Below are 26,585 nucleotides of genomic sequence, written 5' to 3'. Positions count from 1 at the left end.
AAAGTATAGAGAAAAAAAAAAAAAAAAACGGTAGCAAACAGCTTTCTTACACAAATTCTAAAAGCGAAAGAAATCGGAGAGCGTCCAGGCATACAATGACGACCATATTTTCTTCTATGAGTTTTCATTCAACAATCGCAATTAAAGAAGACAAGTTATTAAAGGCATTAGTAGACACAACACTGCGTTGATACCTTCGCTTTGTCCTTCCTATTTGTCTCGCGGTTCCGTCATTGAGGCGGGGTAGGCATAACTTGAGCTTCCATCATCTATGTCCCCCTGTGTGCAGGTGTGGCGGGTGCGCCAGCGCGACCTGCACATCCTGACGGTGGGCACGTACACGTACACGTCGGACCAGAGGTTCCACTCGATCCATCTGGAGGGCTCCGAAGACTGGACCCTGGAGGTGAGCTACACCCAGAAAGGGGACGCCGGCGTCTACGAGTGCCAGGTCTCCACCGAGCCCAAGATGAGCCTCAACGTCTCGCTCGCCGTCGTGGGTGAGTTCCTTCTACTCGGGCTCGCCATGGCCTCGGTCATGCACGGCATCCAGCACGAGCTCGAAGCCTTCGGACGCACTTTGGCTATGAGCGCAGGCTTGGGGCTCGCAGGCAGCCAAACCGTTATCGACGATAGAAATTCCCACGCTGAAGGCACATGGCAATTAAATGACCTCCTTGTCGTTTTATTACTGTCGGCAACAATCTTCAATTCCAGAGCCGATTCGTGTATGTTAATTCCCCACGCCCCTCAAAAAAAAAAAAAAAAAACTGATACAAATAAAACTGTTAGCAAAACACAAATGCAATTTTATCTATTATTTTATATAATATTACGACCCACAACACACGCTGGCTCTGTTGCTATATCGAAATAATTTGAGCGCGCTAGGAAGGTAGAGAGTTCTTACGATTTGTTTGTGAGTCTGTTCATTCTTTTCTACAATAAATGCACCGTTCCTTTTTTTTTTAAGTTAGCATTGTACATTTGCAATTTTGATTGATTTGCGCTCATTTATTTTTATTTATTACAGTATTCAGGCCTCATAATATTCGTGAGCTGTTCTCGTCTGGGTTCTGAATATAAAAATACCACAGTAAAAAATACTCAAAAAAAGAAAAATTCAAAAGAAGGCAAAATTATGCCAAAGTTTTTTTCCCGTGTCCTGTTGCTTCGGCTCGAACACTTCTTTTCTTACACTTTAGTTTTGAGTAGTTTTACTAAATAGCAAAGCGGTGTCCTTAACCTCATATTGAAGCCGAAAAAACGAAACTTTTGCCTTTTGTTGATAATTAACGAAAGTCTCACAACGTTCCACATGAATTAGCGCCGCCCACAATTTGCGAGAGACGTGCATATCTTTCACGGGTGAACTTCTAATCGGAACGCTAGAAAAATCAAAACCGATATCGTTCCGAATGCCCGCTTCACTCAATTCTGTCAGGTCAACCGCTACACGTACCCGATTCCGTGATAGAAGCTAGGTGCCGCACTCTTTTTCACGACCAGCTGCACTCCGCTTTTTTCAGTGCTATCCGGTACATTAAAGAAAGACAAAACAAAAACGGAAGTCTCGTTATGACTGATTTAGGGCGTGTCACTCACCACGCCCTCAAGTGCCGTAAAACACACGAGGATAAAAAGCAGCACATGCAGAACCCCCCCCCCCCCCCAACCAAAAAAAAAAAAGAGAGACGTAGGGATGAGATTTATTTACGCACCTCACTTTTCGTCCATGAAGACTTTTTTTTTTCTTTTATCTATTTTGAGTTTTATCCTTGTTTGGTTCTTCTAGTTTATGTTGCCTTCCCTTTGCGCTGGCTTAGAGCCTATTGCAAGTATCGTACCGTAAAGCTTTGAAAGCACACTGGTTTTTCGAAAGCGTGTGATCATTTATCCGGTTCTAATGACCCATCTCTCCCTTCTTTTCTACTGAAAGTGTAAGGTCTGGTTAGCGGGGCTACTTTAATCTTTTTCCTATAAATATTTTATTGCGAAAATATTGTTTCTCAGTAGTCATTAGGGTTTGGATATATCTGCTCCGACTAGGGAGATAAGGGCCGCTCGCATCAAAACTCTCATCCAACCAATAAAACGTTGGATGACAATATTTTTTTTTGCACACGCTTCTTATTGTTTGAAATAATTAACTCTGTTGACGTCTTGGCACAGTTAGCAACGTAAAACATTGCAATCGCATTATCATATTCCATCTAGATTACTTCTGCCGTAAAGAGCTGTTGCCTGCGCTTTTGTTAACTAGAGTGAAGCATATGAACTTTACATCTTCGTGCTGAGGCCGCCAGCAGCTGTAGATTTTTGGTCGATTCGGGGATAAACGACCCCACCTCTTGTGCTATTTTAAAGCTTTTACACAGAAGTTTAGGTTGATTTATTCACCGAAACATAAAATGGACAGAATTGATGCGGTATTTACCTGCAGTAGAGAACAAAAAGATATGCCATTCCGGTTTTACGTCGGTAACTTTTCTTCGAGCAGTGATACAGATATGAACATTGTAATGGAACACTACATTAACGTATTTATAGAGTAGAAACTGGTGCTTACTTAAATATGAATCAATCAACCTGACGTCAAGCAATGCTTCTGTAAAAGAAACGAAATATCACAATTTTTTGTTCATTGCTATATGTCCGCAAAAATTACACACCGTAGTTAGACGTCAAGCATAGGGAAAACAGGTCGGCAAAAGTTTAACTGATGTCACCAATTGACGTAACCAAGTTGGGACAAGAATAACTTGACCTTGTTCATATAATAAGCGCGTTGATAATGTGACTATAGGCCTCTATTTTCTTTTTTAAAAAGGAATGTGGTGTTGGCAATTTGCGTCCTCGCTAATTTCCGGCCAAATGAGAGGACAAACGATTCCCACTGCAGCACCGCTTTTGGTAACATTCATGCAATATTTTATGACCAGCTCTCCAGGTGGTTAGCTAAAGGACTGGTTAGCCAAATATTTTCTGTAGATTTCTTGTTAATACTGTAAGACGACCGATCGCCCTCCCTTTTTAAATATCACAGCATTAGAGCCTCACTATATTCCCAAATACGTGATTTCTGTAACACTTTATCGTGCCTGAAACTTTGATATTAACAGGTTAGGAAGGCATGCCGAAACGAATCGACCAGAAGTCTCTTGGGGCACAAGAGCCGGCTTGTGTTTGTAAACAAAAAACCGGGCTATATTCGGTGAGTCGTAATAAACCCAGTAGATGTTTGGCCCCGCGCGGGACATCTGCCTTTTGTCCCACCTCGTCCCATACGCAGCCAGATTCCGGTGGAACAAAAAGAGCACGTGCTGGAGGTAGATCGTCTACTGGGTTCTTTTCCGATCACAAATTAGACCTATAAGCAAAAAAGGCAAATCATAGCCGTCTAATTAAAACTGGCCGCTGATTGATGCTTTCCTCTTCTGCCTGCCTCCGTTCCAAACTTACCAGTGGCCAAGGCGCGCATCCCAGAGGGATCGAACCTCTACATCCAGAGCGGCTACACCGTCAACCTGACGTGCGTGGTGACGGACTGCCGGGCGCCTCCGGTCTATGTGTTCTGGTACCGCGACGACCACATGATCAACTACGACTCGGCGAGGACGGCTGGCATCCGGGTCGCGACAGAGAGGAGGCCCTCGACCACCGTGTCCAGGCTCCAGGTGCTCGACGCTGCCACGGGCGACTCGGGCAACTATTCGTGCACCCCGTCGTACGCGGACCCGGCCCACATTACTGTGCACGTGCTCAACAGTACGGTATGGAGGGCACGTGACTGCAGGGATGACTCACCCTATACAGGGTATTTCCGAGCGCTACTCTGGAGTAAAAAAAAAAAACGTATATATATATTAAGTTAAAATGCGCATTGAAACTTTTCTCGAAGGTGTTCTTAGACGGCGCATTTTTTAGGCTAAAATTTCACGAATGTGGGTATCAGGTAAAACTTCTCAGCCTGTTTTTTTTTACTTATGCACAGAAGGAAAAACGATAAATATTATCCGGGTGACGTTGTATACTCACAGATGGTACCACACACGCTTGGATTCGCTGGGTCTTATTTCGGGTGTTCATCTAGAAATGAGCTTTTACGTTTTTGGTTTATCATAAAGTAGCACACTTGTTTGTGGTTCTGAAAAATAAAGAAACTTCTGAGTTGAAGGAAAAGAGAACCGTAGTACAACGTCTCGAATGTCGTGTGATTTGTGAATGGCAGCGTCAACCGGGCAGTTTTTAGCGTTTCCTTTCCTGTGCATAGAAGGTATCAGAAGTTTTAGGCGCAAATATTTTCCTAAAAGTTACACTAACGAAACTCGAGTATAATAAATGCGGAACCTAAAGACACCTCTGTGAATTGTTATATTCCGCTCAGTTCATTGCTTTATTTATACGATTTTGTTGTACGATCGAATAGCGCTCGGGAAACTCCTTGTATTCCAGTAAAAGGACAGCGGCCAAGACTGGTCAAAGCATAGCACTTGGGTTTTCAACCCATGTTAAAGATGTGTCTCCTATTTGTCATTTGAATTTCTCGTTGGCGACATCGCTACTGTTTGTTCTGCCGCTCGCCGCGACCCTGGCGGTGGTGCGGCCGTGAAGGTGGATACGTCCGTCCCCTGTCGTGCTCTATGCGGAGAGCAAGTCGTCTGTTCCTTGCGCAGGGGGTTGCGGTGACTTCTGAGCGACGCCGAGTTCTGATGGGTTATGATTGGAAGGATAGTGGGTAGACCTCAATGCCATAGATGCCTTGAGGTCTACCCACAATTTTTTTTTTTTTCATCAGCTAATAAGAGCCTGACGTTCTGGCATAATCGCAACCTATGTAAAAAAAGCGGACGAACTTGCAGTCCGCATACCACGGCACGCAACCGGCCAGTCAACACAAACTTCACTAGCCACGGGTTTAGGTGGCCAAGTAAACAGTGGCGACCGAGCTTGCTCGTCTATGTCCTCGGCGCCTCTCTGAACAACTGCAAGGCTCGCGACCACGTGTGTGTGTGTGTGTGCTAGTGTGCCTGTGTGTGTGTGCGTGCGTGCGAGTGTGCGAGTCTTTGTGTGCGTGTGTGTATGAGTGTGTATTTGTTCTGGTATTACCTTTTTATTTTACTTTACTTACCCTTTTATTTTATTTTTTTTTTATTTCGAATCAACACCAACATATTCTTACGCTTAGCTCTCCACTTGAACACGCGTCCCAGGAGCAATATTTCAAGAACCAGCTCACTGAATGCGCATTAATCCTTGATAAGTGTCCCTTCAATGTTTCGCACTTCAATTTTCGATCCCGTTTTTTTTAAAGTGCAAACCAATAAACGAAATGCCAATGCTTCATGCGACAATGCTGGTATTTAGCTATTCGATTATACAGTCAATGCTGAAGGCTAGACAGGGTTTTTTTTTCCTGCCGCCAGAGGGGCACATGATAAGGCGATAAATATTTAGTGAGAGCGACAAGAGCACGCATCCAATTCTTTGGGAACACGCGGCCAAACTCAGTTAAAGCCAACCTAATAAGCCGAGAGGCGCTGATATCAGTGTTTTACGGAACGGTGTTCTTGGAACGCGTTCTTTATAGGAGGAACGAAAGAACGCCGCCTTTCCATTTCGCATTGGTGGAACTGGAACGGGAACTCATTACACTTTTACTGGAACGTAAAAAGAAACGGCGTTCCTTTTTGTCGTCCTGTGAGGTTATCTTTATTTTATTTCTAAGAGGGAAACTTTAAAAGTATAAAAACAATATCGTTATGAAGATCAAGGTCTGTTCAAAGTTTTTGTAACTTATCTCAGGGTTTAGTTTGTTTGGTTCTCGCTGGTAACGGTCGGGTGCAGGATAGCTAGCAGACATTGATTCTTTTTCAGTACTCAAGGTTCCGGTACAAAAAGCAAAACTTTTAGTCGAAGGAAAAGAAACACAAAGAAAGACGTTTCAAACCAAGCTGCTTTTTTTTTTGCTGCCACGAATCCTCATAGACCCAGAAATGTAAGGCCGACTACAGCCCTCACAGAACTTCCACAAAGAGGCCTACAGTTACAACAAAGGAACAAGTGACTAGACATCGAACGCACCCTTGTATCATGAAGATTGATTATTTAAAAGATAACCACAAATTATCCTTTATTCTTTCTCTTCTCGTCTCCTGCCTTCAAACTGAACAACGAACAACGAGAAACTAGAAGTTCCTCCATGAAAAGCGACTTCTAATTTCTGAGACTGACCTTCCAGACGCCCTACCCTCTTCTTCACTTGCTCTCCTTGCGGACAGCAACAACGAGCAGAAACTGTTGCTACGTTCAAACAAGGGGCTTTGTTAGACTGGAACGTCTGAGGTTGTTGTAATACGCTCGTGCTATGTGGGGTAACAGTACATTTGGCTCGTCTGAATCGCACACCACAAACATGATTATGATAACTGCTGAGATTTCTATGGAGAATATTTCATCAAATAAAACCTTGCTTCCGCCTGCTTTCTTCTTCTGGTGTCCTTCATCACGGCATTCGAATTCGTATGTTGCCATTTGATGGAATAGATAAAGAAGAAGACAAATAACTTTGTTGGATCTAGCTAAATATGGTAATCACCAAAATACTCATGTAACGCATATGTAACGACACGTTCCATTTCTGCAACGGTAATGGGAACGAGTTCCTTTCTCACATATGAAACTTGTAACGGGAACGCGTTCTAAAACTCATAAGGAACGAGAAACGAGCTTTTGTTCCTTTCTTTGAGGAACGTGTACAGCATTCACAGATATTTAAACTGTTGTGTTACATCATCTTTTTATTCTGTTCTTTTCACACCTAGGTAATCACACTTTTTTCTTAGCCGCCATCTCGTGTGATAAGCCAGGAGACCTGCCCATGCTTATCAGTCACACACAACCTCAAAATTGTGGGTTGTAATTTTCTACCCAAATATATTGTGACCGATTGATTTTGTCTCTAGCGGACTTATGGTTTCTGCTGTGTGCATTCGAGTAACAACCGCAATGGCCAGTGTGCGCTTAGGGGTTAAGTGCTTAGTGGGCATCAGACCTAGAAAGTAATTTTTTTACTTTTTTAAGTAATTTTGTATTTGCCAGGCTACTTTTTTTGCGCCAGTAATTTGTAAGGTAATTTTGTTACAAAATGTTGATAATGAATTACTTTAATTACTCGTTACTTTTTTTCAAAATATGAACATAATACAAAACTGGAGTAATATGAGCAGAAAATTCAGCCGCACAAAGATAGAGCAAGTACACCAATATAGGAAACATTGAGAAGAGAATATTGACCAAAACCAAAACACGATTTTTAGTGAATAGTCGCTAGAAACACTAGAAAAATGTTCAAAACGGTGGAAAAAGGTTCTGCCTCATTCCACCGCCTTTCAATTGTGCTTTACTTCTCCCGGGCAGGAGAAATCTCTTCGTATTTATTTGTTTTTGACGTTTACAACATTTCCCCCTTTCCAACTTTTTCGACGTCTCTCGCCACATGCACAAAGATACAAGCACCAGACCACCGTTCTGAGACGTTGCGCTCACGCTCGAAAGGCAAGTTTCAAAATAGATCTTTCGTTGGTCGGTTCCTTCCCTCTCAATCTTCTAGCATAGGTAGACACTGCCGCGGACAATGCGCATCGCTAGCTCTGTCTGCAGAATTCCAGGGATCATTTTCGGTCGCCGTAATCGAGCGGGATGGGGCTTGTGGTCGTTGCCTTGACAGCTTACAGGTGAACGGACTGCACCCAGATTCTTCCTCTCAAACAAAGTATTTTTTACAAGGATTACAATAATGCGGGCGTATGAGAAATGGAAAGTAGTGTTACAGAACATTCTTGAAAGCACCCAAATTGTTTTCAATGTTTTCTTGGTGTACGGGAAATGTAAAGTTCAAGTAATTTGTAAAGTAACGAGTAAAGTAATCTACTACTTTTCAACGAAAGTAATTTCTAATGGTTATCCAATAAATTTGAGGCTCGGTAATTTGTGATTGTAATCCATTACATTTTTCGAGTAACGGGCTCAAGTCTGGTGGGCATCTGGTGATTTGGGAACATTAATATTTATTTATAGAATATTTTTAGTTGGTTCGAATTTGTGTGGCATGTATCACCTCTGGATTGTCCACTAGTGTATTTAGGAAAAAGACAATATACTAAATTAAGATACAATGTAAATGAACTCATGTTTTCATGTCATCTCGAGGAGGTTATGACTGCCGAACGGGGAACGGGCAGATGCTTCATCTTGAAAACTTGGGCTCCTCCGCTTGCGCAGTTGACAAAGCTTTTGAGAGTAAACTTATCTAACAAGCAATTGCCTCGTGTATAACAATAAACTATATTCAACCACCCAGTTTATGTAACTTTCCTAAAACTATTAAAGTAACTGTCATTGTGTTGCTTTGCTTTGTGCAGGGGAAAAACCCGCAGCGATGCAGCACGGCCCCCGGGGAAACCTCAGTGAGAGGTCGCTATCGTCGCTGCATCTCATCACGGGAGCGCTGATGTCATACCGAGTCTTCATTCACGTCGTGTTGCAAAGATAGTGCAGTGCGTCCCAACGCCAAAAGCATAACCATTTGTGCACATGAAGCTCCAAGACCCTCGTCCTCCCTGTGTGCTCGCCAGTCGCAGTGCTAGTGACATCACCGGCTAACTCAAAGCTATGTGCGTGATAGTTGAAACAATGCCCGAGGCATGGCAGAAGCACCACCCTTGCGGCCAAAGTGTTAAGCTGTTCGCCAGAAACTAACGCCCCAGTTTTATATTTCTTACTTTTTTCCTAGGTCTTGCAGACAGCGTTTGCTACTTGACCGGGGAAGGTCCTCAATAGCATGAACGCAGTTGGTTTATGAATTGGGAGCACAGTGTTAAGGAGTGTCTATGGGAATGTTGTGGGGTTTAGTCGCTGAAGGATACAACAAAATAACGAGGAATGAGTAGTAGAGTGTGGCCATCAATTAAAAACACACCGGATGCGGCGTCTCATAAGTCGTCTGCTTTTGCTGTCCCTTAGACACAGTTCAAGACCAGCCATTGCGATCAATGTAACCCCTCTTTTATATTATATTATCACTACGTTTAGCTCTCTTTCTGTGTTTTTTGTTTTGGACCTTTTGGTTCAATATGCATCTTTCTTTATATTTAAACTCACGCGGAGATTTAGACAGTGTTAAAAAAAGGCTCTTCCAACTAACCAAACACAACTGCTATTGCACTATTTATAAAAATATCATCCACAATATTTTCGATCCCTACGTCTAAAAAGCCTTTTCTTTCTGCATAACTTTTTTGGCTAATTGAACTCGAAGTCTCACATTTTTTTAACGATGGTAATATACTCAGTGCGCCATTCAAGACATCACTAGAACCTATAAAAATGACGCCACGCTGTTAGTACCTCCCCTCATTCTTCTGTAAGACAGTACATTTCAAAGGTGCGCCAGAAACGGCTTGTTTTTCCTGCGGATATGACGCTGTGCTGCTGTAAAAAGGGAATTCCTCCAGGACACTTAAGCTGCGATATTTCTACTTTAGTGGCCTGGTTCGCTGTGATTGGCTCAACACCTCTTACATCATCGTTCTTTTTGTAAATGAAGCCAGAAGATGTAAGCGAACAAGTTCACCTGGTTTTGATGGCGCTGAAGCGGCTGAACCACCGCCAACTTCTATTTTGAAGCCTGTTCAAAATAAAGAAAATTTTGAGGACAAGACAAAGTTACGTTATAGCATTCAATCTCTCTTCTCTAGAAAGAGCAACAAAACAACTCCCTGATTTCACGCGTGCACTCTGGGATAATTTTTGTTATGTGTTGTAAGTGTGCATTGTTTTCAACACGTTTTCTTTTCTTCGTTAACTATAAGAAGAACACTGCGTTACATATTTTAACCTACAGCGAGACTGTTGACCATCCGTTTTCTCTGGTAGTACGTCAATGTTTTTTTGTTTTTTCTGAAACAAAATAGACGTGCAAATTTTTTCGTGATATTGTTGAGAAACAGCGGTGCAGCGTTACAAGATATGTCTCTCCTACAAGGCGGTACAGGCCGAATACTTCACCGAGAGACACTATTGACCTTGTGGACGGTCACCTAATCGTGAAGAAGCGGGCCACTTCAATGACGAGTTTCAGCAGATTGTTCTAATAACTTCGATAACGATACTCGATGGTCCATCAATGCCCCTGCGCCTGCCTTGCATCTTTATCGGAGAGTGAGAGCGATCTACTATAACTCTCCATGTTGGTTCAATTGAAACATGGGGGTACAGTTTCGTACGTATAAACCAAGACAAAAGATTAATGTTTTAATCGGTTACTTAAATTCAATGACTACGCTATACCCGTTGCTCCTTCGTTGAGAATGGCACGTAGTCGTGTGATAAGTATAGGAGTCTGGAGCAAAAGGGAATATCCAATTAACGCCCTCTCTAGTATAATATTCCAAAAACATATGAATTAAATGCGTGTTAAATTGAAGGTTTATTTTTAGTCAAGGCACCACTTGACGCTTTCTTTAAGTGAAACAAACTATTGTTTCGCTGTGCACTGTTCCGTGCAGAAAAAAAAAAAAAAACTTTTAAGGACGTTACGTTCTAAGGAACCCGTATTTGTCTACAGAAATACAAGCAGCAGCAATACAAGCTTACCCAGTTTAGTGCCAACCGAATGGGGTAAAATGCCGCATGAACAAAGTCTGAAATGCTGTGCTACGAGCCTGACTGCCGCACTGAGACAATAGAAAATGTGGTGCTCTATTTCAAAGTTTTTTTGTTTTTGTTTTTAAACAGATTAACGTGTTCAGGGCCCATGCTATCGTGCTGCCTCAGTTGGAACAGCTTATATACTGCCGCACCCTGTACGTTAAATTGAACTCCAAAACAGGTTGTGATTAAGCAGAAAATGACCTGAACGGACACTGCAGTCAATGGGACCACCACGGTAAGTTCTAAATGCACACTCTGCGACACAGTTAGCGCGGACGACACATTGAACCGTTTTTCGAATTTTGCGTCCGGATACTATAGAGTTTTTGTACATCGTTCCGTGACTCCGATAACAATGCCCGATACTCCTCCGCCGCCTATGCGCACGCATTGTGTCGTTATTAGGGGGATGGAGGTTTCAGAACAATATACTAAAACTGTTTGTGGACGAACGCCAGGTTGTACCACGGCTGCGGGCGACCAGTACCAGTACAAGCCTCAAAGCATTCAAACATAAAAAAATACGTTTTGTTAAAAAAAGGGGGCCTTCAAAGGCTTATTTGCTTCAAATGTGTGGCTAACTTAATCACTTGGTAAAAAAAGGCATGGGTGTTATATCCTATATAGTTTTACTACGCAAATAAATTCAGTGAATCATTATTTTAAAGTTTGCCACGTACGAACAGCGTGCTACGTTGCAAACTTTGCCATTACCTCGAAAAGATCTACGGAAGTCTTCAAAACCAAGGTAGCGTCAACTAACCTGTAAAGATGAACAAAAAGCATTCAATATTTTTCTGGCTTTCGCTACAGCGTCTGGTATACCTGCGACTATTTTTATGGTGATGCGTTTCAACGCACACGTCGATTGAGTCTCGTTCTGTGGACGTAGCCGCAGATTTTACCCCTGTCAATGAGGGACAGTTTCCTATTCGTAAAATTATAACGCGACACGGCCGGAGTTTTGGTTTATAGAAGTCATGCTTGAACTACCTTTGAGCGTCATCAATCTCTGTCGTGCAAAACAACAAAAACAACCTCTTGTGATGCAGAGCGTCGATGCCTCTTGAATGTTTGTCGCTAAAAGCGGGATTCTAATTCCCCACGTCTTACCGGAGCGAGAAACAACAAACAGTGCCTGCAGACACGGCAATCAAACCTCGATTGCCAGCTCATTCGCAAATGGGGTCCACTGACTGGTACAGAAAAAAAAAAACGCGTTGGTGAGCAAGCACCATCTCAAAAGATCAGTCGAGGATCAAAAGATTAGAGAGTATATGTTGGCGGACAAATATCGGTGTTCTGGGCGTTGCTGGGACGTAATTTTTGCTGGTTGTTGTTGTGTGTGTTGTATGTATATCGGAAGTTCTGACTCACGAATTTGGAGCATGTTTCACAGGCTCGGAATATTTCAGCATTTGTCGAGGGGAGGGAGGGTGTTACTGAAAAGAGAATGGGGAGGAAATATAGAAGGAAAAGTGCCAAAGAACGGGAAATGGAATAATTGAAATACATATCAGTAGGGCCCGGCGTCTATTCGCGAATCCAGAAACCTATGGGTGTGGCCAGTTTCAACAAGATATTGCGACCGAAAGACGCTCGGGTCGTGCCATGTGCCAACTCAAAGCACAACGCCAGGGTCGAAGCAGGCATGCGTTGACTTCAAGTGAATTGGTTTACCCGAAATCTACCCACTACGTAGCAAACCCGCGAAGCTGTGCTGGCGTAAGCGTGCTTCCAGAGGCTTAGCCTTCTTCGCGTAAGCGACGGAAGGACCGCCTACTGTCCTTGTACCGCGCTGATGAAGATCAACAAACGCACGCACAATGTCCGGGTCAGGCGGTTGTCTAGGTTGTGTTCAAGGTGCCCTGAGCAACACGCTCACACAACAATAACAACAGAGTAACCGGAATAACTGTTTCATGGCACCAACCGCCGACAACATGCAATCCCGGAAGCCGCAAGAGACGAACATAAATCGCGAAAGGACCTGTCCGAGTCAGTACAGTGTTTTCCCTCTAGGTGCCGTCCGTTTTGCTGGAGACGGGAATAGTATCAGACAGCGGTGCCATCTGCAATTTCCCAGCGCCGTGCAGCCGACCAATTGCACGTGGCGCCGCTGTCCCGGACCCTTGTTCAAGGTTGATCCCGCCGAGTAGATTAGAGCTCCTTAACACACGCACGCACAATCTCGCGGCGGTGGGTCAGGGCGGCTGGCATTATACCACTACGAACTACCTACACGAGAAGATCATTATCACAGCACAGACAGAGCCAACAAGACGCTCTATTTTATGGGACTAGGACCAAAGAATGTAATCTGACGAATACCTACACACTACACTAACTCGCAACTTAAGAAAAGCAGGGTGTGCAACATTGTGTTTACGATATGTTTGCGACGTTCTGTGCGTGTTTGTCAGTTATATTAACACGTTTTTTTGTAGGTTTTAATTACCAACTTGCCTAAATTTTTTTTTCTTTTCTTCTTTTTTTTGTTTTTTTTGCTTTCAAGCGCAGGAGTGCGGCTTTAGGAGGATAAACCATATACAGTTGAATAGGCCGCTCCAAAGCTTTGTTGCTACATAAGAAATGGGAGTTGGTAAGTGTCCTTTTTTTTGCATTACCGTCTTGCAAAAGACATGACTGTATAATAAAATAAGACAGCTGAGCGCTGCTGCACGCAAAAATATTTAAAACAAAACAGCAAAACAATATTTGTTATGTCTTCTAAGCACTGACATGCCAAGCCCAAAGCGGTTAGAACGACTGTGCCTCGACCAGAAAGAGAAAGGCAAATGAAAATGTGGGTGGTGTACCATATGTAAGTCTGGACACCATGGGCACCGGCTATATATATAGTGACGTGGACCAATAAAAGTCAGTCCTGCTGCTGGAGCCAGACTGAGCGGTCATGTCTTGTCTCGTCTGATACATGGCGCAGCCGACATCGAACGCCGAGGGTTCACGCAGACCAGACTCCAGCGAAACCGGCTCTTGCTCTGCGTGGAAGATGAACAGCCTCAAGCCGCCAGCGGAGCTGCGTCTCACTGGGAATCTCGAAGAGAATTGGCGCAGATTCAAGCAAAGGCTGGACATTTACTTGAAGGCCACGGGATACGCACTGAAGCCCGATGACGAAAAGGCAGCTCTGTTTCTGCACGTCGCGGGAGAGGAAGCGCTGGAGATCTACAACACCTTTGAATTTGCTGAAGACGAAGAAAGGGAAGCGTACGACACGCTGGTGCAGAAATTTGAACAATACTGCATCCCAAGAAAGAACGAGACGTTCGAAAGGTATGTCTTCCGGACGCGACAGCAAACTGAAGGTTTGCCGTTTGAGCAATTTCTGCGCGACGTGAAAACTAAGGCCCAATCCTGCAATTTCGGAGCGGTCATGGACTCAATGATCAGAGACCAGATTGTCTATGGAATCCTTGACAAGAAACTTCGTGCAAGACTGCTACGGGAAGTCGACTTGACGCTAGAGAAGGCAGGTCAGATCTGCAAGGCAGCAGAAATGGCTCAGCATCAAAACAGGACCTGGGAAGGGAATCAAAAAAGCGCAACCGTGGACGCAATGGAAAAAACGAAGTTGCGCGAGTCGACATCATCGTCAAAATGCGCGCGCTGCAATCTGAAGCACGCGACCCGATCGTGTCCTGCATATGGTAAGGTATGCCTGAGATGTGGAAGAAAGAACCACTTTGCCGTCCGCTGCCCTTTGAAAGCCACTTCGCAGGATCAGCGCAATTGTTGCGTACACCAGCAACAAGAACGAAGTAAAGAACAAGATACAAATTCCACTCACCAGGGCAGGAAGCAGTCTGCAGCCGCGTTGCGAGCTCTTCGAAACGAAGAACAGCAAAACGTCGCCCCGCTGAACCTTGGCAGCGACTCCTCCGACGACTTCGACATCCTGGATATAAGCGTCTGTTCAGCAGACACCCGCGGAGACTGGATAATCACCGCATCCGTGGTTCAAGGCACTGGACCTCGCACCACGGTCGAGCTCAAGGTGGACACCGGCTCGCAAGCAAACCTGATCCCGTTCTCGGTCTTCCGAAAGGTGGGCCAAACATCTAGCCTTCGCCCCAGTGGCTCAACACTCAGGAACTACGATGGAGGTGTGATAAAGCACTTGGGCATTGCGACGTTGCGACTGAGGGTTCATGGCATGGAAAGATCAGAAATTTTCTTTGTTGTAAAGAATGGATGCCAAGCAATCCTAGGGCTACAAGCATCGGAGATGTTCGGTCTTGTCACGCGCGTTGGATCTGTAGGCATTGAGAGGAGCGTGCCTCAGGAGTTTGCAAGCGTCTTTTCGGGAACGGGTTGCGTCAGTCGTCGTTACCACTTGGTTCTCCAAGAACACGTCCAGCCAAGTGTTCAGCCGGCCCGGCGCGTGCCTCTAGCTCTACGCGAACCTCTGAAAAACGAGCTGCAACGAATGGTAAAGCATGGCATCATCGAGAAAGTCGACGCACCCACAGACTGGGTAAGTCCGTTGGTAATTGTAAAAAAGAAAGACGGGACTCTAAGGGTGTGCCTAGACCCTAGACGCATTAATTCACAATTGAAAAGAGAGCATTACCAGTTGCCTCGGCGGGAGGATATTGAAGCCGAGCTGTCAGGAGCTCAATTTTTTACAACGCTGGATGCAAAAGCTGGTTTTCACCAGATTCCGTTGGATGAAGATACATCAAAACTATGTACGTTTGGAACGCCCTTTGGAAGATACAAATTTCTTAGACTTCCCTTTGGCATTTCTTCTGCGCCAGAGGTTTTTCAGAAGACTCTAAATGAAATTTTTGAAGGAGTACCGGGTGTGCAAATCTACATAGACGATATTCTCATTTGGGGACGTACTAGACAGGAGCACGATGAGCGTTTGCGAATAACCTTGCAGAAAGCTGCAAGTGCGGGTTTAACATTCAACGCGGAGAAGTGCAAATTTGCCTTGCGAGAAATTACATTTCTAGGAGACATTACTGCAGCAATGATATCAAGCCCAATCCCAGTTTGATCAGCGGTCTGTCATCGATGACTGTGCCGGAAAACAAAAAAGCATTACAACGTTAGCTGGGAGTAATCAACTACTTCGGGAAATACCTTCCTCACCTAGCGCACAAGACAATCTGTCTCAGAAGCCTACTAAGGAAAGATGTAATTTTCGAATGGTTACCAGCCCATCAAAAAGAGTTCGATGATTTGAAGATGCTGCTTGCAAAACCACCACTCTTGGCAATCTTTGACCCGCAGAAACCCACAAAAATCTCGTCAGACGCATCCTCTACAGGACTGGGAGCAGTACTCTTGCAGCAGAATCAGAATAATTGGCGACCCGTGGCCTATGTGTCAAGGGTATTAACAGATGTTGAATCGCGCTATTCTCAAATAGAGAAGGAGGCACTAGGGATAGTAATGGGCTGTGAAACATTTCACCAGTTTGTCTACGGAATGCACATAACAATTGAAACTGATCATCAGCCACTTATCTCCATTTGCAAGAAATCCATAGGTGACATTCCCCCGCGTCTTCAGAGATTCTTTATTCGTTTGCTCAAGTACGATTACACGATGCAGTTCGTTCCCGGAAAGAACCGGCTAGTGGCTGACATGCTCTCAAGAGCACCAGTCAATGACGGCTCCCAAGAGTCAACTGCCGACGTTGAGATTCATGCAACCGGTGTCCTGTGGGACTTGGTGTCTGCAGCTACCCTGACACGGTTGACAGCAGAAACTGTAAAATATCTAGTACTACAACAGGTAATCAACGCAATTACCTCTAGCACACCTGTCGAAGGGGTCTTCAAGTCTTTTGAGTCGAACTTAACGGTAATAGAAGGAATTCTATTCAAAGGAAGCAGGGATGTAGTGCCTCAAAGTATGCGTAAAGAAATGTTATTGCGTCTGCATGACGGACATCAAGGAATGAGCAAATGTAAGGCTAAAGCACGCAGGCTTATTTTTTGGCCCGGTTTAAACGAAGAAATAACATCGATGATAAACAGCTGCTCCGTCTGCAAGCGCTATGCCTACGCACTGCCATCTGAACCTTTTTTAATGCGTGAAACACCGAAACTTCCATGGAGTCGGGTAGGAACGGATATATTTGAGTTTGCCGGGAAATCGTATTTAGTTGTCTTCGATGCATTCTCTAATTACCCTGAAGTTGAAAAGCTAGACGACCTGACAACTACGACAGTGATCGAGAAACTGAAAGCCATATTCGCAAGGCACGGTGTACCGATGGTTGTCACTTCGGACAATGGCCCACAGTTTTCGTCTCACGAATTCAAAGCGTTTGCTATGTCGTATGACTTCGAACATCTAACGTCCAGTCCCAGGTTCCCACGCTCGAACGGCCTAGCGGAAAAAGGAGTTCAGATTGTAAAACGAATTTTTAAGAAAACCAATGCGGTTGGTGAAGACAAATGGTTGGGACTCCTAAATTATAGATCGACTCCGCTTGAAGGGGGCCTTTCACCGAGCGAGTTGCTCATGAAAAGAATTTTAAGGTGTAGGTTGCCCAACTTTACAAGCAGAGAAAAAAACAGCGTACAGAAACACCAGCAGCAACACAAAGGAACTAATCTCGACGAACTTCACCCTGGCGTTGTTGTAAGAATCAAGAATGCTGGGTCATGGGAACCAAAAGCGAAAGTAATTCGCAAGGTTGCACCGCGGTCTTTCGAGGTGTTAACAGAGGACCATCGTTCATTTCGCAGGAATAGGCAGCACCTACAAAAGACACAAGAACAGTTCCATCTGGAGGAGGCCGACGGTACTGGCAGTGAATCGGGAGAATCTCTGTACTCGAACGACAATGAAGAACCACCAACAGTGTGCCAGCCCGCCGTAGCCACAGCTCCAAGTACGCCTGAAAACCGCCTCGACGCAACTACAGCTGCGAGCACACCAACTGGGGGTACCTCCCTTCAACAAGGGACCCAGCCTCGACGATCAACCAGGCAGCGCAAGCCTCGGGCTGCACTAACATATGACGAAAACTTTCATCAAATAGTCTGATTCGTTTTTTTTCTTGTTTTTTTTTTTTTTGTGTCATGAAGTTTTTTTTTTTTTGTTCATATTTTACTTCGCCCATTTTTATATATGACTTCTTCTTAGTGTTTATATTGTTTGTTTGTTTTTTTAAAGAAAGGAAGATGTAAGTCTGGACACCATGGGCACCGGCTATATATATAGTGACGTGGACCAATAAACGTCAGTCCTGCTGTTGGAGCCAGACTGAGCGGTCATGTCTTGTCTCGTCTGATACAGGTGGTAAAATAAATCTGTCACACAATATGCAATAAAACTATTGCCACTCGCGTGGTAAAGTGTGCAACGTTCGCGGCTGCCATGGGAGAAACGGCGCTCGAACCCCGCATCAAACCAGTCCTTTTTTTTATCAACTTTTGCTTTTCTGAAAATTTCTAGACCATTCTCGCATGCCATCGTATGTTCCGGTTCACAACGTACCGTGTACATGAAAGCAGGGCTTAAGCACTGGTTATGGACACTCACCCTTCCGTCGCTTGCGAAAACGTGTGTGCTTCTCTCTTTTAACTCGTAGGTGCAAGTCAGCCCTATTAAACATTTAGTTAAAGTTTTCACATACATTTATTGTTCTGTGAGCGAAAATACGACCATGAACCATGCTTTAGTCTTGAATGAGTGAAAGTCAAAGGGCAACCCTGGACACTTCTACCATCTGGCTACTCTGTTCATGAAAAGGGGTTTTGAAAACAGAAGAACAAGGTTAGTGCCGTGTTCCAAATTTATTCTATCTCAGTTCGGAGTAAACGGCTTGCAACATTGCATTCTTAAGCTAACTGACAGAGCCATTTGCTCCCGATGTTCAGCGCCGCTCTCTCTCGGTTACAGCCATGGCTCATTAATATAGACGCCTCCGTTCCCCCCAAAAAAAGACGTTCATAATGCGAGCCGTCCTTAATGACGGACCAGGGTTCAAGCACGCTCATCAACAAGCGCAGCAAGTGCCTCTCTCGCTGTGAGTCACTTGCAAGACCAGAATCCTCCCCCCCCCCCCCCTCCCCTACCCTCTGCTAATTATCTTTTTAGGTCTAAAAGAGCGATCTCTAAACATATTGCCAAAAAGCCGGATTGGGGACGTGTTGCATTCTCGAGGGCCGGAAAATAAATAAGCCTAAACAGGCATTAAATACGGCATGTTAAACTAGAGCAAATATTAAAAAAAAACAAGTTGTTCAAATACATACATTTTTTTTAATTCGAATATTTATTATTTATGACATTTAAAAGTAATTGTTATCCCAAGAACTCACCCGAAAAAAATCAAAGCGCACAAGAACTACGGCATATTAACAAAGCGCAAAATACTAATAAAAAAGGTAGATCAAAACAAATCGCCGTGCACGATATGCACGAGAACGTGAAGGTATGTTTTCGTGCTTACTCAGACATGAAGTAGGGAACTACGAATAAAAATTCTGGAGATGACAATGTGCAATAAGTATTATGCAGAAAGAACCGGCGTTGCGATTCAGTTTTCGAGGCATACTAGATTTTGAGTTCAAAGCGAATTCGAAGAAAATGGTGATTTCGGCCAAATATTTTAAAATCGAGTTTAAATAATTCGTCCAAGCTTTCACTACTGCACCATTCCTAAAAAAGAAAAAAAAAATAATATCTGAATTCGTGAAGGTTGTTCCCAAATTTTCACTTGCCCATAACTAAGCTATTTTAATCTAGTTATATTTATTAACTGTTACCTCAGAACATTCACTACCTACGTGGAATGGCAAGTAAACGAAGGATGACATAAAACTAAACATGTAGATATCCCGAGTTCTACCTAATCGAGAGATTTATAAATCTATTTGCTTCTAGGATTGGAAGAAATAAAAAAAAGACAATCATGAATAGTGAACGTATAAGGTGTCTGTACATCTCAGGCGAGCCACAGTTTGGCTTTGAAAATTTTACTGCAGTGTAGATGTCAAAACTGACAAATCTTCCATATCTGCTTGCTCACATCACGCACGCGCATGCACCATACCGTTTTGAAAGTGGGCGCTCCTGTTAAGGACGTGACCGCAATACCTGTACTTTTCGAAGAGTTCATCGCGTCAACATAGCCGCATTTAGCGCGCTTCTTACCGAGCACCAGTGCACTGCGGAAATGGAACACCCACGGAAACGAGCGCCGCTGGTGTTGCTTCTCTGCAGTGCAGCGGTGCTCGGTAGGAAGCGCGCTCAGCAGGGCTAATCTGCAGCTGTCAACATTTCGGAAATACGAATATCAGAGTTCATCTTAAAGCGGATATGAAAAAGCGTATTCTTCGAAATGACTATTCAAAAATTCGAATATTCGCAGAACGCTACGGTTTACTTACGGTTTACTCTTAATCTTATAGCTACGTTTGCGCTTTTGGTGCGTGTCACGGCTCCAATTGGTTTAGACTCGCTTATTCTTGCGTTGCTAGCTGCGCTCAGCGGGCCGGGCGTCATTGAAAGAGCACAGCCATCCGCGTGTTAAAACTCCTGGTTTTTGGCTTCCCACCAGTTTCCTAAACAGTGATGGTTTATATTAAGGTTACGTAGCAGCATTGGGGTTCATTCTTTTTTGTTACCGGCTGTAGGTCTATGCGGTCTCAAGCAACAATAGACTGCGAGCGGTAATAACCGATTTTATATAAAATACAAAACAAGAAATGAAAGACGTTTCCAATTCCCTCTAATGCCGAATTAAAGCGCAGCTCTTGAGGCGGAGGTGGAGGAGGGGTTACGGAGAGCAGGATATGACCCTCTTCCTCCTTCCTTTCCCTTCCTCATTATTTCATCCCTGCTCTTCCTTCCCCTCCACCAACTTCCCCTCCTCCCTCCTCTCCTTCTCCTCCTTCTGCCTTCCTCGTCCCCACATCACCTCCCTCTCTCCTCCCTCGTGACCCTAGTGACCCTCGTGACGTCACTCGTGCCCTTCTTCGTGACGTCACTCGTGGCGTCATGAAGGCAACTTGTGAAGGAGTTGTGAAGGCCACTGTGACCTTCGTGTCCGTCGTGACCTGCACGAGTGACCTTTGTGACGTCACTCATGACCTTCGTGACGTCACTCGTTGTGAACAAACCTGTTGAGGACGCGTTCCAGATGTAATGCTTTGAGCACGCTCAACTCCTGCCCTCTTACTCGAACAGAGCCTTCTCTCGAGTCACGTGTCTCGCATACCGTACAGTTGAGCACGTGCACGGTAACGTTTGCCGAGTCCGCGTACCACTGGATGCACGAGTAATTGCTCGAGCCGCCCGTGGTAGCTTCCGGCACCTGGAGCCTGGATACGGTGGTCGAGGGCCCCCTCTCTGTGGCCACACGGATGTCCCCCTCCTCGCTGAGTCGTAGTTGATCAACCGGTTGTCATGGTACCAGAACACGTAGACCGGGGGCACCCGGCTGTCCGTCATCACGCACGTCGGTTGACGGTGTTGCCGCTCTGGATGTACAACTTCGAGCCCTCCGGGATGCGCGCCTCGGAAAAGGGCACGGAGAGAGGAGGAAAGAACCAATCAGCGGCCAGATCTGACTGCAGTATTAAGATTTATCAAAAGATTCGTTACGGGGCTTATTGAAACAACAAGTTTCAATGAGTAACTCGAAAGAGTTACGAAGCCTGCCAAGCGCTCACTTCGGGGACAAGCCGCTTACTTCCGTTGACTTGAGTCCCTCGCGCTCGACGCGTTATCCAGCCACTCATAGTAGAGATCAGTGGGTAAGACTAACACGGCCAAGCAACGTCCGTGGAGGGTACCCATATACCAGTACACTTATCACATTAAAAGTAGCACTGTGCTTGCAATCTTCAACATTGCTGACTAGGCAGCCGGCTGAGCTGTTTACTTTAATACCATAAGGCGCGTACCAGAAACTCAGCCGAGCGCTACATTGGGCAAAAACGAGCATTGACTAGGGATGCCGCGAACTTTTTTCGAATCGAAGTTTTGATGATCGAATCAAGCGGTTCAAAAGGTTCGAAAGATTTCTAACTTTGTATATCGAGAAATTCGACGGAAGTCGAATTTTCGAACTTAATGCGCTGCAAATTTGATGCGTGTCGAACTTTCGAACTTGATGGACTAAAAAATTCGATTATTTTTTTAAGTTTCGAACTTTGTTCACTAAAAAGTTCGAAGCTTTTTGAACTTTCGAACTTCTTACGCTAAGAAATTCGATATTTTTCAAACTTTAGAACTTATTTTTTAAAGAATTCGAAAATTGTCAAACTGTCGATTCCTTAAAAGTCAATAGTTCGACGAACTTCGAACTTTTAGGGTAAAAGTTCGAAGCTCGTCGAACTTCGAAAGACCGGCGGGCGGTTTCATTTGGATTCAAGCAGTGAGGTCCATTCGCATTTTTTTTTTTCGCAATTTTACATGGGGTGCCGTACTTCTTACGAAAGACAATGCCGTATCATAGAGTTATTATAATGTACGCTAGAGGTTCAACTGGCGCTAGTGTCTATGCAACTTCCGTGACGCAAATTGAAGCAGACAGCAACCAGTCTACTTTTCCGGTGCTCATGTGCATTCCTATGGGAAAACGCGCGTGCATTTTGTCTCTTCGCCGGGAAATAACACGGAACACTTTGGTTATTTGGGTCGTACCGAATAGTATGTACCTTGATTAACACTGTAAAAGTGTAATTGTTTTAGTTAGCGCATTTTTCTTCATAAGTGAACGAAGTTTAACTTCGCTACATTTCAGTCCCAAACGTGTGTTCCGCAGCAGTTGTGTAAAAACAAGTGACGATTCAAAGCAAAATTACAATCGAAAGGAATATAGAGTGTGTTCAAGACTCGCCAGCATTCCGGTGACGCTTACGTATTGATAATATGCCAGTCCTGTCACTATATGGAAATGGCCCCGTCGTGCATGAGCAGATAAAAAAACATTCAAAACGTAGAGAATAAAGTCCGTGGGCTATGAAAAGTGTCTCTTTGTATTGTTTTCTCTGCCGGACAGCTTTTATCGGGCACTTGTTCTCAAAGATTTCAAGCGTGCGGGTGATATTTTGAACGTAGAACAAGCAGCTTCGCTCAGAGCAGAGAGAATAAAGCGTTATATTACTTATTTAAAATCGGAATAGATTACGTGGCCTTCAATTTATTTTTATCGTACATGCACGGGTAGTTACTGATTCAGTGTTACTGCGTAGTTCTTGCCATCCCCCTTAATTTCCAAATGTACTTCGTTCGTTTGGCACGTATATCCCTCATGCTGAAAAGCGCCGACGTCGTGTTCGCACTAACAGTGTCCGACAGTGCACATAAATGCACGTACAGAGCCATTAAAGCACCGTTTTTAATGCGATAAATTTGAAAGAAAAACGCCGTAACTGACCAATTATTTCGTCGGTCGGACTGAGAAATGTTCCAAGCTACCTAGTACGTACGAATTATTTGGGATATTTGCTCTTATGATCGAGCGCTGAGAGAAAATGCACTCACTTTTTCCCATAGAAAGGCATTACCGGAAGTCAATTGTGGACTGGTTCCTGTCTGCTTCAATTTCCGTCAGCATACTAGCGCCACTTGAACCTCTAGCGTACATTATAATAACTCTATGTGCCGTATATTTCAATCATATGGCATGCTTGGTTTTAGAAAAATAGATTCCCGAAGGAGCGAGGAAGGACGACGGGTTTTTGACAATTGTCGTTTGTGCCATATTTGAAGCGCGCTATAGCCGAAGCTATTTATGGTAGAGATGTTAAACATTTTAAGAATGATCTATATATAGCCTAGGTGAGTGTCGTCTTAAGATACGATTATTGTAGTTCAAGACGAGTTTCGAATAAATATCCAAACATGTACCTACGGACAATTATGCCCTAAACTTGGTAATTTGTTTTCGCCTACATTGTTTGGGTATCACATTTAAATTAACACCCGAGACAGTATATATTATTATCATATTTAGAATACAAAAAAATGTATTTATTGTTTTTTTTTCACGTTGAGGAATACATTAACTCGCGGGGAAAGATTTCTAAAACTGTTCAAAATCAACGCGTCATAAAAAAAAAAAAAATTCTCATTTTACGCTTTTGGGACGTGTTTCTTTTGGCCTGTACACATTTTGGTAGGAGAAACTTGTTTCATAGTTCTGGGCCTCTGCATATGCAAGAATAGAACACTTCCGGCGGGTTCTTGATAGTTTTTTTTTTCTCTCCAGCTTTTTATTTTTGCAGTTATTTTTATGTTTATTTATTGATTATTTTTTACCGATGGCACACTTATTAGGTCGAAAAGACATAGCTTTGAACTTTCGAGCCACCGAGCATGTGACGAGTAGTGCCTCCTGACAACGAGTTTCTGGAGGCCTGTTCACACATGCAGCGGAGCGCAACAAGCACAGCGCTGACCTTGTGCTAAGCACGTGCCGACGGGAGCGTTCACCAGCTTTGTATTGCACCGTCAAAACTGTTGCTCATAGCATACGATAAGTACTTGACGGCACGTGAGCAGCGTTACATCAGCGCTTCGCTGCATGTGAGAACCGGCCTTAACAATGTCCATCTACGCGATCTTTTATGCAGTGAAGAGCGACAGTAGCTATACATATGCATAAATAATTTCAGATTAAAATAAGGGCGACCATGCCCTCTCACCCCGTATTGTTTTCTTTAACAGCCCGAAATATTTGGGAGGGGGGGGGGGGGGGGAAAGAATAGAGCTCCCCCACTTCCCCCCCTGTTTTCCTCTTTTGACGCCACTGGTATGGTAGAACGCTCCTCGACCTCAAGTTGCGTCAGCTTCTGTGCTTTTTTCTCTGCGTTTCTTCCGCCCTGGAAAATAAACCTCCAAAGCAATGACAAACAAAAAAATTGTCAAGGTGCAGGCGAGCTGGTGTATGTTGATCATGATGCAAAATCCCGAGACTGGGAATGAAATTTGCAAGAAATAGTACAATACAATACAATACAAACTTTATTCTCACCACAGATACATGTGGTGAATTGGAGGCCGGAGAAAGAGCTGCAGAAATGCAACTTGACAAGCACCGGGCCCCCCACTCAGCAGCTGTGACGGAGCACAAAAACAAATAAATTGCGTTCAGAAATAAACAATGCAAATATAGTGCGCGCATAAGGAAGACATTCTTAAGTATTAAAATACAAATTGAGTATACTGCTATTTGACATTTTCACTACATCAATATTTTGATCACAATATTCATTCAACAAAAAGGTAAAGCATAACGTATTGTTTGTTTTCCATAATTTGTCCTGCATTTCGGAATTTTCCAATGTCGGTGATGTCTAGACGGGTAATAATTCTCTGTTTTTTTAATTCAGATAGTTGAAGAATTGTACTGGAACGGCCGTATGTCACATTTCTGCAAGCTATTGTTAAACGGTAGTTATAAATTTGCTGTATGTTAAGTATCCTATATGATTGAAACAATGATTCGGTGTGATGAATGTAACAAACATATGCTATTATTCGTATCACCTTTTTTTGTAATAAATTTATCATATTTAAATTTGAATCAGGCGAGTTTCCCACGTACGAGATTACAATAACACAAATGGGAATAAAATAATGAGTTATATAAAACCCTTTTTACGCTTTTCGGTAGAACATGTCTATGTTTGTTCATAATTCCTACAGATTTACCCTGTTTAGAGCTGAGCTTTTTTACGTGGTTAGTCTAGAGCATATTATCACAAAAAATAGCTCCGAGTGTTTTAACACTATTTACAAATTGAATGTGCAAGGACCCAAAGTTTAGAGGGTTGTATAATCTATCGCTCGAACCACGTGGGCGAAATATTATTGCTTTTGTTTTTGAGACATTAATAGTTAAACAATTTACTTCAGCCCATGTTTTTAATTTTAAAAGAAACACATTTGCTTTATTTACAAGGCCCTCTTCGGATGAATCTGAAAAAAAAAAACACTGGTGTCGTCTGCATAGATAATATATTTGCAACTTGAATCGAGTTTCACTATGTCATATATATATATAACAAAAAAAGAACTGGCCCGAGGATACTCCCCTGGGGAACTCCTGATAATATATTTAAAGTTGTTGATCTCTGATTTTTAATTTGCACAAATTGGGAGCGATGCTGTAAATATGACTTGATTAGTGTGAGTGGAAGGTCGCGAATGCCATAAGAAAATAATTTACATAGCAGGATTAAATGATTTATGCAATCAAATGCTTTGCTGAAATCTAAAAACAACCCAAGCGTCAAAATTTTGTCTTCGAAATTTCTAAGTATATGTTCTTTTTGAACTTATAAGGCTGTTTCTGTTGATCTATGTTTTCGCAACCCAAATTTACAGTCAGTAATGAGCGAGTGCTTATCACAGAAATTAATAATGCGGGAGTGAATAATCTTTCCTAACCCTTTTGAGAATACTGGAAGAATGAATATAGTACGGTAATTCGCTAACTCATTTTTGTTTCCTGATTTGAATAAAGCTACAACTTTTGCGATTTGCATTTTTTTAGGAAAGATACCGGAAGATATTGCGAGGTTGTATATGTAAGTTATATATGGGGCAATAATATCTACTGCATATTTTACGGGTTTAATTAGTAAATCATCCGCATCACGACTGCCACTGTTACTCAGACTCATAATAGAGGAACACACTTCAGTCTCATATGTGGGGTACATAAAGAGCGATTCCGAGATAGGCTTAATATTTTCTGACGCTTCATGATAATAACAGTTGTTCCCGATATTCACAAAATGGTTGTTAAATACATTTACCAGGTTTGAGGCACTTAAGACCTCTCCATTATGTTTAAAATTTTCAAAACTTTCTGGCTTGTAAGACGTATTGAAAACACTATTTATACGTTTCCATAATATATC

General features: G+C 43.4%; 1 protein-coding gene and 1 pseudogene across 1 annotated transcript in view; one reads left to right on the top strand and one right to left on the bottom strand.

Annotated features, from left to right (window-relative positions):
• Nucleotides 1-8,554, top strand: part of LOC8038642 — a 64,401-nt gene extending 55,847 nt beyond the window's left edge. The window contains exons 3-5 of the mRNA XM_042288972.1: nucleotides 290-500; nucleotides 3,466-3,768; nucleotides 8,424-8,554. Coding sequence (XP_042144906.1) covers nucleotides 290-500; nucleotides 3,466-3,768; nucleotides 8,424-8,554 — 645 coding nt within the window. The remainder of the gene's footprint in view (nucleotides 1-289; nucleotides 501-3,465; nucleotides 3,769-8,423) is intronic.
• A 12,255-nt stretch (nucleotides 8,555-20,809) lies between these two features.
• LOC8037963 overlaps nucleotides 20,810-26,585 on the bottom strand; it is a 69,994-nt pseudogene continuing 64,218 nt past the window's right edge.

Source organism: Ixodes scapularis, unplaced genomic scaffold, assembly GCF_016920785.2.
Source record: "Ixodes scapularis isolate PalLabHiFi unplaced genomic scaffold, ASM1692078v2 PGA_scaffold11__112_contigs__length_91849675, whole genome shotgun sequence".
Lineage (NCBI taxonomy): Eukaryota > Metazoa > Arthropoda > Arachnida > Ixodida > Ixodidae > Ixodes > Ixodes scapularis.
This window is presented reverse-complemented; position numbering and strand designations above follow the sequence as displayed.